At 40.4% G+C, this 15,874-nt stretch overlaps 1 protein-coding gene across 1 annotated transcript in view; it reads right to left on the bottom strand.

Annotated features, from left to right (window-relative positions):
- Nucleotides 1-15,874, bottom strand: part of rragd (ras-related GTP binding D) — an 80,059-nt gene that overhangs the window by 61,775 nt on the left and 2,410 nt on the right. Inside the window, exon 2 of the mRNA XM_030045212.1 lies at nucleotides 1,720-2,015. Coding sequence (XP_029901072.1) covers nucleotides 1,720-2,015 — 296 coding nt within the window. The remainder of the gene's footprint in view (nucleotides 1-1,719; nucleotides 2,016-15,874) is intronic.

Genomic DNA, 15,874 nt, shown 5'->3' with positions numbered 1-15,874 from the left:
AAAGCAGGATGGACTTGTCTATAGTCTTTGCTGAAATTTATAGCCTTATATTCTCTGGTTGTTAAAACCAGTTAACGACACATGTAGAAATGAATGTGAAGCAGTCTGGACTTCATTTTCAAATGCTTGGCTTTCCAAGCATGAGGGACTGCAGGCTAACAGATGTCACCATCCATCTCCTTACACACACAAAACCTTGTATTTTTGGGGTCAATCTTCCTCCTAAATGAACTGCATCACTGTTTGTGAAGAAGAGGACTAAGAACTCCGCCTGACCAAGCTCTCATTCAAAAGTATAAAAATTGCCTTTTGATCCCTTATATCACGCCAGTTTTTCTCTCCTTTGTTGTCTCCTTTCTTTCAAAATTATAGAGTGGCTCTCAGAGCTGTCAACATTAAACACTGCTGTTACAAGTTGCCATTCAATAAACTGTTGGTGACAGGTGAACTGAGGTCACCAGGGAAATTTCTCTTGTTCATCCCTCTGACATTGCCATTTCTCACAGAGAAAATAAAATGAGAGGCACATTTATATGCATATCAACATTCACTGAGCCACAACCACAGATGGTTAATATTTTTCACCATTGACAGGTAATTGTAGGAGCTTAGTGAAAACTTTGGAGTACAAATGACACAACCAAAAATCAATGTCTTTGTTATTTCAGAATTATAACTATATGCATTAGCAAAACTGAGTTGTAGCCATTTCTTTATTATATAACATGCACAACCACTTCACTATAAACTCTTCAGCAAGCCAAACAGCACGTACAAGTAAGTATTTAAATGTGAAAAAGCAGGTATTTAAAAATAACGCCAAGTTTTTTCCATAATCATAAATTTACTGAATGGAATTAATTCCTGAAATGTGTTTTTACACATTTCTCTCACCCTCTCTTTGCCACACTGCTATATCACACTTAGCTCAGCTCATTTATAAACTCTGTTCATGAACCCATTTAAAGCACGCATGGATGTATACACATCCCTATGACACACTTTTTGTTTATAAGCACAAATTTCTGTGTCAAGCGGTATATGTGTTTTCATGTGTCCATTAGTCATGCACAGGTCAGCTGGGTGTATCTAAGTGGTTGCTTGGGTGTACTAGGTTGTTACTACGGTGTTTCTAGGGGGTTGAAAGAAGTGACTTGACAGCCCATAATAACAGTGCATCAGCATAGCCTACTTTGTGTGTGTGTGTGCTTTATGTGGTCCATCCATTTTCTGCCTGTACATATTTCTATGTTTCATTAATATAAATACATAAGATATTGATTTTGTGTTTCTTTTGCTCAGGAAGAAAAACAGTTGAATATGGCATCTTTATTTCTTTTGAATGTCAGTTTTTATTTTACTTGTGTGGATGCCAACTGGCTGAACGGGATCCAAATGTTCAGAGCTGAAAATGAGCTGACAATAGCTGACAATGATCCCATCCATCCATCCACTGATTTCCACTGAGAGTGATTTCTAGGTTATTTGTTCATAAGGGGAAATCATAATCTACAATGATGGGCAACAGCCCTGGGAGGGTTTTTTGTGTAACATTAAAATGCTCAGTTTTCCTGACATCTGAGGGACAATTTACCCATATGTTAGCAGATGCAGAACAAATATGGAACAAATCGCATTCCGTGTTCACTCACTAAGGGACACCTCTTTCTCTTTAATAAGGAATCATTCTGTGTTATATGGCAGCCCTAGTGCCTTTACCTGTGAATCAATGACAAAGATTAGTGCTCCAGTGCCTCTGAATATCATCTCGTAGTCGAAGGTAGGGTCAAAGAAGTCGATCTGTCCAGGAAAATCCCAGATCTGGAAGCTGACAAAGGAGCTACTGGAAACGTCCTCACGGCAGATCTTGTTGGTGCTCTCCAAGAAGAGAGTCTCGTTGGGAGACATCTTGTGGAAAACAACCTTCTGGATGGATGACTTGCCACTTCGCCGCAGGCCCATCAGCAGGATGCGTGGCTTCACCTCCCCATTGAGAGAATCACTGAATCCCAACTCTGAACAGCACAAAAGATATCAAGGGTTATATACAGTACAGGGCAAAAGTTTGGACACACCTTCTCATTCAATGCGTTTTCTTTATTTTCATGACTATTTACATTGTAGATTCTCACTGAAGGAATCAAAACTATGAATGAACACATGTGGAGTTATGTACTTAACAAAAAAAGGTGAAATAACTGAAAATATGTTTTATATTCTAGTTTCTTCAAAATAGCCACCCTTTGCTCTGATTACTGCTTTGCACACTCTTGGCATTCTCTCAATGAGCTTCAAGAGGTAGTCACCTGAAATGGTTTTCACTTCACAGGTGTGCCTTATCAGGGTTAATTAGTGGAATTTCTTGCTTTATCAATGGGGTTGGGACCATCAGTTGTGTTGTGCAGAAGTCAGGTTACTACACAGCCGACAGCCCTATTGGACAACTGTTAAAATTCATATTATGGCAAGAACCAATCAGCTAACTAAAGAAAAACGAGTGGCCATGATTACTTTAAGAAATGAAGGTCAGTCAGTCCGGAAAATTGCAAAAACTTTAATTGTGTCCCCAAGTGGAGTCACAAAAACCATCAAGCGCTACAACGAAACTGGCGCACATGAGGACCGACCCAGGAAAGGAAGACCAAGAGTCACCTCTGCTTCTGAGGACAAGTTCATCCGAGTCACCAGCCTCAGAAATCGCAAGTTAACAGCAGCTCAGATCAGAGAGCAGATAAATGCCACACAGAGTTCTAGCAGCAGACCCATCTCTAGAACAACTGTTAAGAGGAGACTGCGCGAACCAGGCCTTCATGGTCAAATAGCTGCTAGGAAACCACTGCTAAGGAGAGGCAACAAGCAGAAGAGATTTATTTGGGCCAAGAAACACAAGGAATGGACATTAGACCAGTGGAAATCTGTGCTTTGGTCTGATGAGTCCAAATTTGAGATCTTTGGTTCCAACCGCCGTGTCTTTGCGAGAAGCAGAAAAGGTGAACGGATGGATTCCACATGCCTGGTTCCCACTGTGAAGCATGGAGGAGGAGGTGTGATGGTGTGGGGGTGTTTTGCTGGTGACACTGTTGGGGATTTATTCAAAATTGAAGGCACACTGAACCAGCATGGCTACCACAGCATCCTGCAGCGACATGCCATCCCATCTGGTTTGCGTTTAGTTGGACCATCATTTATTTTTCAACAGGACAATGACCCCAAACACACCTCCAGGCTGTGTAAGGGCTATTTGACCAAGAAGGAGAGTGATGGAGTGCTGCGCCAGATGACCTGGCCTCCACAGTCACCGGACCTGAACCCAGTCGAGATGGTTTGGGGTGAGCTGGACCGCAGAGTGAAGGCAAAGGGGCCAACAAGTGCTAAACACCTCTGGGAACTCCTTCAAGACCGTTGGAAAACCATTTCAGGTGACTACCTCTTGAAGCTCATCGAGAGAATGCCAAGAGTGTGCAAAGCAGTAATCAGAGCAAAGGGTGGCTATTTTGAAGAAACTAGAATATAAAACATGTTTTCAGTTATTTCACCTTTTTTTGTTAAGTACATAACTCCACATGTGTTCATTCATAGTTTTGATTCCTTCAGTGAGAATCTACAATGTAAATAGTCATGAAAATAAAGAAATCGCATTGAATGAGAAGGTGTGTCCAAACTTTTGGCCTGTACTGTATACACAGTACACAACTCTGATAAGGGCACAGTAGAGTATATAGTTTGTATGCAGGGCTGCTCCATCATGGCAAAAATTCTGATAATTTTGGTCAATACTGATATCACAATTATTCTGCACAATTACTCATTGCCTTTGAAAACATCATGCATTTATTATGATGAATTTATAACTTAAAAAAAAGAAACTTGTCTTTTTTAACAGTGTATTTCTTTGAAGTTTAAATATAACTGACTATAACTGAGGAGGAAATTACTTTTCTGTGTTTCTTGTTCCTTTATTATTTGGTAATAGATCACTTCCAAGAAATGTATGTGATTTGAATATACTGATATGGAAAAAATATGCGTGTCTGATGGTATGGTGTGGTTTTTCCTTGGAAAGAAGTTAGGTGGGTTTGTTAAATATCTTATCTTTTATCAAATAAATGCTGTGAAACAGGCAGTCATTTATAAACTTGTCACTAGGCGTCACTATCATACTAGGCAGCAACGACGCAGGTCTGTAAATTTTGGCGCAAAAAGGTACCAGGTACCACCAGTTAGCCAGTGAGTTGGGAGTTGTATCTTTCTTGACAGAGTCCTTCTGTCCTCAGGCACTGACACATGTAGTATTTGGTTACACTACACAACTACTTGAAAAAATAGCTCCCTACAGGGAAAAATATATAGCTTTGAAAGTGGCTACAGCTACTGAAAGCTGTAGCCATGCTGGTAGCATCACTTACTCCCCATAACTGCAAATCTGGCTTAGTATTTGTTATTGTTCCTCAACACACTCGTCAACCAAAAGACTCGAGCTGAACTGAGAATGCCACAGCCTGGCTGAGAGTGAGTTTGGGCTTTTAGGGAGGGGAGAAAGGGCACTCCTGCAAATAACACAAGACAAAGACATCAACCTTGCGAAAGGGAATGTGGCACAATAATCACTTTGTTTTGATTATCTTATATGTGCTGTAGCTCACTTAAACTCAGTTAACACACCATTTCACAGAAGGAATAGTTTACCATCTTTTTAGACTGACATAATTCTCCCAGAGGTAAATGCAGTAATACAGGTAAGTCTCTTGAGTATAATGGGAGAGCATTGTCACACAAGGCTGAACTACCAAATTCAAATTTTACACAATTGTTAGTAGCATCACAGATATTGACTGATATGAAGATTTACCAGATTATCAGTGTAAAATAATGAGTCTTTAATACTAATAATGACAAAACATTAAATAAATGTGGTTCATGTGGGTTTAATGGATTCCTGATTGTTACTACTGAAGTCATCAGAGGGCTGTCAGTGTGGATGTCTCAGGTGAAGAACCACTGATTAATGGTAAACTAATAGATCTGCAATCTAAATCTTACTTAGTCATGACTCAATTATTTAAGAAAGCGAAACTGTGAGCCATGATAGTTACAAATGACAATAAATCCATGGGTATCTCCGGTAAAGAATAACTGATTATTGATGAACTGATGTATGTCTTAGCCTTTACTCCATGACTGACTAAGCACTAAGAGTAGTTAATACAGAATTACTGCTTCATAGTTAAGCCTTCATAGTTAATACATTCACTGATGACACAGCAAGGGAATGACTCGTTTGGGAATCTTATTGTAAGGTGTTCCCAAGTATTGGCTGTAGTGATTTTTAAAAACTCATTTGAACATACACTATATTACCAAAAGTATTCGCTCACCCATTCAAATGATCAGAATCAGGTGTCCTAATCACTTGGCCTGGCCACAGGTGTATAAAATCAAGCACTCAGGCATGCAGACTGTGAAACAAGACATTTGTGAAAGAATGGGCCGCTCTCAGGAGCTCAGTGAATTCCAGCGTGGAACTGTCATAGGATGCCACCTGTGCAACAAATCCAGTCGTGAAATTTCCTCGCTCCTAAATATTCCACAGTCAACTGTCAGCTCTATTATAACAAAATGGAAGCGTTTGGGAACAACAGCAACTCAGCCACGAAGTGGTAGGCCACGTAAAGTGACGGAGAGGGGTCAGCGGATGCTGAAGCGCATAGTGCAAAGAGGTCGCCGACTTTCTGCACAGTCAATTGCTACAGAGCTACAAACTTCATGTGACCTTCAGATTAGCCCAAGTACAGTACGCAGAGAGCTTCATGGAATGGGTTTCCATGGCCGAGCAGCTGCAGCCAAGCCACACATCACCAAGTGCAATGCAAAGCGTCGGATGCAATGGTGTAAAGCACGCCGCCACTGGCCTCTAGAGCAGTGGAGACGCGTTCTCTGGAGTGATGAATCACGCTTTTCCATCTGGCAATCTGATGGACGAGTCTGGGTTTGGAGGTTGCCAGGAGAACGGTACATTTCAGACTGCATTGTGCCGACTGTGAAATTTGGTGGAGGAGGAATTATGGTGTGGGGTTGTTTTTCAGGAGCTGGGCTTGGCCCCTTAGTTCCAGTGAAAGGAACTTTGAATGCTTCAGGATACCAAAACATTTTGGACAATTCCATGCTCCCAACCTTGTGGGAACAGTTTGGAGCGGGCCCCTTCCTCTTCCAACATGACTGTTCACCAGTGCACAAAGCAAGGTCCATAAAGACATGGATGACAGAGTCTGGTGTGGATGAACTTGACTGGCCTGCACAGAGTCCTGACCTGAACCCGATAGAACACCTTTGGGATGAATTAGAGCAGAGACTGAGAGCCAGGCCTTCTCGACCAACATCAGTGTGTGACCTCACCAATGCGCTTTTGGAAGAATGGTCAAAAATTCCTATAAACACTCTCCTCAACCTTGTGGACAGTCTTCCCAGAAGAGTTGAAGCTGTAATAGCTGCAAAAGGTGGACCGACATCATATTGAACTCTGTGGGTTAGGAATGGGATGGCACTTCAGTTCATAGTATGAGTAAAGGCAGGTGAGCGAATACTTTTGGTAATATAGTGTATAAACTGTCAGCTGGGGCTTTCTATGCTTATTTGTGTACCTGTACTGTAAAGTGGTTTGATCATGGCTTGGAATAAGGTCCACACAGGTTTGGACCCTACCAGCACCAATGGTTGTCTTTGGACAAGCTGACTGGCTTTTAATGCTCTGTACAGCAGCTCACTGCTGCTCACACAGAGGTTTCCCTCACAAAACCAAAACATCTTGTGACATTCAAATTTAGCCAGGGCCTTAACCAACACTGATCAGAAACCCAAAATGACTTTTGACAAGATGAGTGTCAACATGTGGTGAAATAAGCTGATGTTAGCAGATGTTATCGATATCAGATCAGAAACTAAAGACTATCCTCTCAATACAGCTTCTCACTCTCCCTCTCTCTCTCATTCTCTCTCTCTCTCTCTCACACACACACACACAGACACACACACACACACACGTAATGACATGTAATTCACTGACAGCCTGAGGGTCACAGTTACATTCTATGGCATCACATTGACATTCAATAGAACTCAAGGGAGGGCAGTTATATGAGCTCTCTCTCTCAAAAACTGTCACCCAGACTGCGAACAGCAAGACGGATTACTGCAAAACTCAAACTTGGGTTTGATTTTTTGGCTTTGTGAATTCTTTTGATCTGCTCAGATGGAATCTTGTTATTCTCAATCTTATATCCAAGGTGAGTTTCAAGCACATTTTTTTTATACCATTTGCAGAAATGTAACCAAAATGAGCAAAACAAATCAAAATGTTACCAAGTGTCCATGATCCATCAAGACGTTAACTGAAAAAAAAAAAAAAAAAAACTTCTACTTATGTCTTCCATATTGTTGCACTCACTCTGTTTTTGTTCTTTAAGGCACCTGGTTCGACCTCACAACAGCTACTACTTCTATGCAAGTACTGTGACAGAAATGCACAGCGTTTATCACCACCGCCTCTCTCTGTGGAGGAATAGGCCAGAGCTCAGTGTTACTGACCTTCCCACCCCTATGACAACACTTCCTGCAGCTACATGGCCACAGAGAAGATGCGTTTCTTGCCCTCTCCCTCCTGTGATGAGGATGACTACAGCTACATGGCCCATAGCGGGGACGTCCATCAGCTTCCCTTCACTGTGACCAGGCCCAGCACAGACGGGAGGTCAAAGAGAAGGAACATGAAGAGGTCATCTGACCCCTAATACGTGAGCAGGCTGAGGTCTGCTAACAATATGAAAAGAGATGGAAGAGGGTGAAATGAAAATAACAGATGTGAATCAAGCTCCTTTTCCTCTCAATCCAATACCGAAGAGGCGAATGAGATGGTGAGGTCCTCCTGTTCCCAGGCTATGCCTGTGGGGACACTGAGGTCATGACAAAGGAAGAGGGGTGAGGAGTGCAAACTGTTGAGGAGCAAGAGAGCCTGCTGCTGCATCTCAGACTCACTGAAGGGCCACTGACTGCACATGATGCAGCTGCATACTGTTGTTTTGTTTACTTAAATAAATGAATCAAAACTCAGCTGCATGATGTGTGTGTCTGCTTTAGTGCAACATGAGTTACTGATTACACTGTATCTGCAAGGTCCAGTTCTGATACTCAGCTTACTGTCATACAGCTCTTATATGAAACCAAAGGAGTTGAAGTAGGCTAATAGTGACAATATGGATATTCTCTGAGATTAAAGTAGTAAATTTTCTAAACAAAAACTTGAAAATTCCTGCATTATAAAGTCACAAATTTGCAATAAAAAAAAAACTCAAATTCTGAGATTAAAGTTGTCAATTTGTGAGAAAACTCAAAAACTGATAAAAACTAGGAAATAGAGTTTTTCTTATACTCTGGGATTTAGTGCAAAGGAAATCCTGGTGATTTTAGCCTAGAATCATGTTATCAAGTTCTTAGGTGGGTTTCCATCCACCTGTATTTATTTGCATTTTCAATTTGCGCATTAAAAACCCGAATGGAAACTCTGAAAATTCAAAAAAATCTCCACATATCGCAAAAAAGTTTTTACACTTGAGGAAGTGGAAAAGTTGGTGTATCGATGAAAGGAAAATGCAAATAAGTGCTACAGAAGCAGGTTTAGCAATTAAAGGGTGACAATTCATGTGACCTCATAACCCTGCCCTTTAGCGACACCATTAAGAAAAGTTTTGGTTTGTATGCAATCTCTCTGCATCTACTGAGAAGATTTCCATGAAATTTGATGAGCATTTTCATTCTCCTCACAATTTCAACTTTGGTGACCTCGTAACCATTTCTCTAATGTCTAGCATCTGCCCAAATGATCAACTTTGCTGACAAAATATGACATTTAATTACAGGACTGCCATGATCAGTGATGTAGTGGTGCCAATACATGGGTGTAAAGTGTATAGCCACCTCTGAGCAGGGGGATTTACTGGCCTAAAAAAATAAAAAGCCATGAGACATGTTTCAGAGTTTCTTTCGCGGACCAACATTGCAGCTGATGAAATTCTGTTACAACTAAACATTCTGCAATCCGTCCTTTAGTGCAATCCCTCATTACTGTGTTTTCTGCTATTGTTCTTTTAATGACAACCAATCGGGACAGTGAAAAGCAAAGATCCCAAAGCTGAGCCTGTGTGGAGTGTTGTGTGCAGGTCTGCGAGTTGGGTTTCTCAGAGGCGTTGCCTTACTGCCAATTGTTACTTCATGGTTTCACAGATTTATAATACTAGAATTTCCAACAATGTCTCATGATGTGCACCTCTCTTGTTCTAAAAGCATTTCTGGAGTACTTCTATCTTTCAATTTCATCCATCTTTTACAGCATCAGTTTTAAAACTCCAACTTAATCATTTTTCAAGTTACAGCCATTGATTTTTTTTCTCCCTTGATAAAAAAGTTCAGCAAGAGGGCAGATACAATGAAGAGAAAGAATGAAAGTTTACTTTTTATGAGTCTTGTATTAGCTTGCAGTACAACAGTTTGCTTTTGATCCCTTACTTATGAAGAGGGTTGCAGTATGTGCATGCATGTGCCTTAAGATGGTAATCACAATATACCCACCCACTCAGGCACCACTACAACGCAGGGCGTAATATTTAACAAGTACATACTCTCCAAAGGAAGATTTGTTCTGATTGCAGTCTTCTACCATTCCTCTTGCACCTACCTCATTCCTAATATTTGACTTGTACATAACTTATCTCGAAATGCAATGAACACGTTGCCAAGTATTTTGTAGAGCGTACTCATGCTTCCCATGCAATAAACCTTATCAGTTTTGGTGTCCCCATCACCTTTCCTCTAGCATCACATTTTAGGGAAAATGTTAAATTTTATATCTTACAATCTGTTGGGCAATCCTGGGAATTGAGCTGAGCATGGTAGCGCACTCACTCTCATTCATTGTATTGGACTGGATAATTCATTGAGACTACATAAAAACAGAGAAATGATGCGGTTTACTCTGGAAATTAAAGGACTGAGCTCAATAAAATTAAGTTACAACATCACAGTGGATAAGAAATGCAATTCTTCTCTGAATCAGTCTGTTCCCCATATCTAATAAACACAAGTTCTCTGTGTCACTCATGAATGCATAAAGAGAACGGAGCCACTGCACCATTAGGCCAACCTACAGTGTAACTTGGCCTAATGATGAGGACCATGTCGACTCAACCATAATATTATGTTCTTATTCTGTTCTTAATCTTATTCTACATTTGTTAGTTGAGTCTACAGGGTCCTCACTTTAGTTTTGCATAATGCCCCTTGAAATGACCTCAAATCTTCCTCAACTTCTATTTCCTTTGGAAGATTCAGTTAATTTTGATCCATTCACCAAAATTCACTGATTCGGTCACTAGTTGGTTCAGCAAGTCGTTCAGTGAGCGAGTAACCAAACTAAACACACCTGACTTTCAGTATCAATGGAACTGATTCAGTGAAGGAGACTGATTCTAAATAGAGCTAGCTTACCTTTCAGATCAGCCCCAGCAAACCTGCTGCCTACCACTCACACAGACTTAGAGTTATGCAAAGATAATCCATTTTGTGTTCACATTGATTTGCACACATCATAAGCTAACGCAAGTCAAGCATCTTCCTGGGCACCAGGTTGAAAACAAAACTTGACTGGATGTTTGGGTGCACTTGATTAAGTCCAGTATGCCCTGGTGCACTGTAGGGATAGTGAGTTCTTTAGTTCAATGGCAGCCTCACCGGCTGAGTCGCCTATTTTCAGCTTCCTTCAATAAATCACCAGGTCCCATTATGTGAAGGAGAGAAAAGATGATGCAGTAGTATTGCCAGGGGAAACATTAGGTGACAGGGAGTTTTCTGTCCTTCAAGATTTTAATGTGTCAAGGATGCAGGACGCATACTGATCAACATCACTGAGGCTGTGTATGTCTGTGTCACAGCAAAAAAAAGTGCTGGTTATATGGTGACAGTGACCATGAACGGGGGGTGGGGGGGTTGTTATTGATGTGAAACCCTTTTTTTTTTTTTTTTTTTTTTTTTTTGGTAACAAACAACACAGTAACACACATCTTGGACTGTTAGCAACAACTGGAACATATTACACACACTGGAGAAACTAGCAGACCTTGAGGCATTTATCATTACTACAACTACTGCAAAATGAATACCCCGAGCAAAGCAAACGGAGTAAGACATCATCCACGGATAAAAGTGACCTGAAGACAACAGAAGTTGAGATCAGCATTTTGAATTCCAATAACAGTAAACTTAACCTACTGGTAACACTCCATGAAAAAATAAAAGACCTCCGCTCAAGCCTGGAATTTGCACACAATTACGTCACAAAACTGGAGCAGTCAAACAACTCCATCCAAAACACTCAGTGAAAACATGAACTTGGTCATGACAGAAAACAAAACAATGAAAGAAACCATACTGGACTGGAAAACTAAACACAAACTCCCTCCGGACACCAGAGATCACCTTCCACCGTGTTCACCGTCTTGGCTCTCACTCCAACAAATCACCCCAGCCCATCATCGCCAAAGTGGAATGTTACAAGCACAAAGAACTGATCAAAAGCAGAGGAAAAGAACTCAAAGGCACCACTTACAGACTTAGCAACCAGTTCCCAAATCTTGTATCCCATTCTCAAACAACACAGACAAGACAATAGATGTGCTTATGATTAGTGCTCACTTATGTTTAATGTTTGTTGTTGTTGTACACCCAACCTCACCCCTCACACACACACATACACACGCACACACACACACACACCTAAATTTGGATGTGGTGTTTTTTTGTTTTGTTTTGTTTTGTACAATATAGATTTAACTCTTGTTGAACATGGTACTACCTGCGAAAATAACATGAAATTTAAAAAGAATGAACTCCCCTGCAGAAAGAAACAAAATATTAAACCGTCTAAATAAATTACAATCTGGCATCTGCTTTATACAGGAAACTCACCTTGCAGAGGCCGAGTCTTGGAAACTCACAGCCAGGTTTATTGGCCAGACGCATCGCTCCACATATAATTACAAAAAACGTGGCACCTCCATCATAATCAGCAAGAATTACTCACAAGACCCCCCCGGACCTCCGTGACACTGTCACCTTTTTTACTCAGAGGTGTGTGCATGTCTGACTACTGTAAATACAGCAGTTATAGCAAGTAGGCATACTGTCAATAAAACTGGCTGTGGAGCAAGAAATTAAGCTGCCATTGCCCCATCTAGCCCTTGGTAAATTTTAAATTCTTGGGTAAATTTTATTTTATTATTAAGCATTTATTCTTTTTTAATTACCTCTCTCCCCGGAAGAAATCACCAGAGTCCTCCAACTTATGTCCAATAACAACATAGTGAATATAGATGATGAATATAAATGAAGCTCATGGAGAGAATGCCAAGAGTGTGCAAAGCAGTAATCAGAGCAAAGGGCGGCTATTTTGAAGAAACTAGAATATAAAACATGTTTTCAGTTATTTCACCTTTTTTTGTTAAGTACATAACTCCACATGTGTTCATTCATAGTTTTGATTCCTTCAGTGAGAATCTACAATGTAAATAGTCATGAAAATAATGAAAACGCATTGAATGAGAAGGTCTGTCCAAACTTTTGGCCTGTACTGTACATACATATGTGTTGTCATATACACTTCACAATACTTCACAACATTGCTTTAAATAAAGATCTGAAGAGATGGTGAATAAAGAGAAAAGAAAACTGAACAATATTAATGTCCAGGGGGAGTGGGGAGATTGGGCCCCGGCCGGCTGACCCCAGCTGTCTCCTGTGTGGGCTCCCATTTGTTTGGCTGGAGAGTCATGTTATTAAGAGCTGTTTCTAATATTCTATCCCCCTCATGTATATAGGGAGGACAAAAAATTAGAAACACCTCTCAGTATAATGTAGCTAGTCCAGTACAAGACGTCTGCAAACTACAACCTCAATACAAAACATTGAATTAAATTTACAAGGACTGAACATTAAAACTTTCTAAAAAGGTAGAATTTATGGCAGAGCTGTTGCACTGAACTGCATTAGACCAGACAGGTAGACTAATAAATTAGCCACGGAGTGTATGAATATAACTGTAATTATAACATGAAACACGGGTTTAACACTGCAATTTGTCAAAAAGAAAAAAAAAAAAAAAAAAAAACATGCCTGTGGGTCCCAAGGACTCACTACATTGAAAACCTTTCAATATCACTAAATAATTTATATGCCAGTAGATCAGACAACAGAATGTCGCTTTAATAATGTCTTTGGATAGAAACTTTGCAGAAGCTAACTGGACTGTGGGGAAGAGTGAAAACAAGTTTTGCATGCTCACAGGCTAATGTAAACAATGGAAGGTCCTCATTAGTACGGCAACACAAACGTGTGTGTCAGAGCTTGGCCCACTGCTGGCCAATCACATGTATCCTTTGACACAGGCACTGTGACCTTGATCGCTCCCTACTGAGGAATGTGAAGTCCACTCGGAGAGAGATGTAGGAAAATCCTTCCAGTGTAGAGGAGTGAAGAGGCCACAGTTCTAAATAAGTATCTACAGACTCTGTGATAATGAGGCCTCCCACTCCAGCTCACTCCCCCTGCTTAGCAATGCAGTATGCTCATTATTCCAGTTTGGGCAGAAAGAATTTCTGAATACTGAACACTGAACTGAATACTATTGAGTTCACAATGAGTTGCCAGAATCTCCAACAATGACTATGCTCTGTTTAAATTCTGTGACTGAACAGTAAGTCATCTGAGACAGACTCTAGAGAGAAACTGACTGAGTTTTAAATGCAAAATGAGATATTCACCCTAGCAAAAACAAGCAAAGCACCATAACATGATGTTTTTTTTTTTTTTTCAAGTTAAGTTCCAAGTAACTTTTGTCTTTGGAAAACAAAATGTTAAATATTTTAATGTTTTAGAGATATTAAATGATTGCATCATGAAATACAATTCTCCAGTTATTCTTTTCTGCTACACAGCCAGCATGAACTGCAATTAGTGAGAATGAAAGTGATGAAAGCTCAAGAATTTGATTTGTTTTCTCATACATAATAACCACAGCATGAGTTTGGCCTGTGGACTCCACCCTCTTTGGCATTAGGGAAGCTGCGACAACACAGCTTGGCAGCTGGTTCATCAAGGAAAATAGCGAGCAGCAGGCCTCAAAATAAAAACTGCAGCTATTATATGACAGTATGAAGGAATTTTTTTTTGTTTTGTTTTGTTTTTATGCTTGTCTCATGCCATGAGATCCATGTCCCATCCCAAATGGAATTACAAAACACATATCAACAGTAGCATATATTAAATATGACTTCCAGCATTCAGTGTTCAGAAAACAAACTTAAATTAATAAACCATCACCAAACCTAGAACACATACAACTCAATGCACAAAAACAGACTACCTTTGCAGCACATTACTTCTTAATGTCCAAACTTTTTCCAAGAAAACTCACAAACATTTTTCATTAGTCCCGAGATAAAAACTGGTAACTATAATAATGAAAATAATGGCTTGATCTCATGAAATAAGACTTTATTAAATCATAACACAATGCATAATACAAAACAAAATGTAGCTCTCAATTGTGTGAAGATGACATGACTAATACAGCCAAACTTGTTCATCAGCACCAAAATAACGCCCAGTTTCCAGATGCAAAGGCAAGATATCACACTTCAGTTGGCAGCTGGGCCAAAACACATCTTTTCCATTTTGATCAATTAAATTTGACTTAGTTGTAAGTGCATGTGGTCAATGTTTTGCCCTATTCTTGAAAACAAAACAACAAAAACAACAACAACAAAAATACATATTTCTTGAATATTAACTTTCTCCTTCATAAAACATGCTTCCTTACAGTCATGTTCTGGAATGAAGTGCGAACATAATCTGCCCCAAATCAAAGCTTGGCATGGAACTGTGCAGTGTTGCATACAACCCTCTTGTTTTTGTTCCTTCTGACTGACAGCCTTGCTGTTTGGTTAGCCAGCACAGATACACTATATGGACAGAAGTACTGGGCCACCTACACATTTCACCTACAGGAGCTTTTCTGACCTCCCATTCTAAATCCATAGGCATTAATATGGAGTTGATCCCCCTTTGCAGCAACAACAGCTTCCACTCTTCTGGGAGGCTTTCTACCAGATTTTGGAGTGTGTCTGTGGGAATTTTTGCCCGTTCATCCAGAAGAACATTTGTGAGGTCAGACACTGATATTAGACGAGAGGGCCCGGCTCACAATCTCTGTTCTAGTTCATCCCAAAGGTGTTGGGATGAACTAGAACCAAACTCTGCCAGCCATGCCTTTATGGAGCTGCTTTGTGCACTGGGGCTCAGTCATGCTGGGACAGAAAAGGGCCTTCCCCAAACTGGTCTCACAAAGTCTGAAGCAGAAAATTGTAAAAAATGTCTTGGTGAGCTGAAGCATTAAGATTTCCCTTCAGTGGAACTGAGGGGCCGAGGCTGAGCCCGGAAACACCAGCCGGCACAATGGCACAATGCAGTCAGGCAGGGAACGTTCTCCTGGCATTCACCAAACCCAGACTCGCCCATCAGACTGCCAGATAGCCATTCTTTCACAAATGTTTGTAAAGGCAGACTCCGTGGCTCGCTGCTGGATGTTATACACCTGTGGCAATGGGACTGAATGAAACACCTACTTCTGTCCATACGGTGTAAGTTAAATAGCCTGAACTGTTTTGATATGACTGACTCAACCTTTTATTGACTTTTTACAGTATTCAGAACTCAACTCGGTTGTTAGAAATATTGATCTATGATTAAAAAAATATTATATAGATAGATAGATAGA

The sequence above is a fragment of the Myripristis murdjan genome, chromosome 22, assembly GCF_902150065.1.
Source record: "Myripristis murdjan chromosome 22, fMyrMur1.1, whole genome shotgun sequence".
In the NCBI taxonomy this organism is placed as follows: Eukaryota; Metazoa; Chordata; class Actinopteri; order Holocentriformes; family Holocentridae; genus Myripristis; species Myripristis murdjan.
The sequence above is the reverse complement of the archived record's forward strand: the minus strand, read 5'-3'. Positions and strand labels throughout refer to the sequence as shown.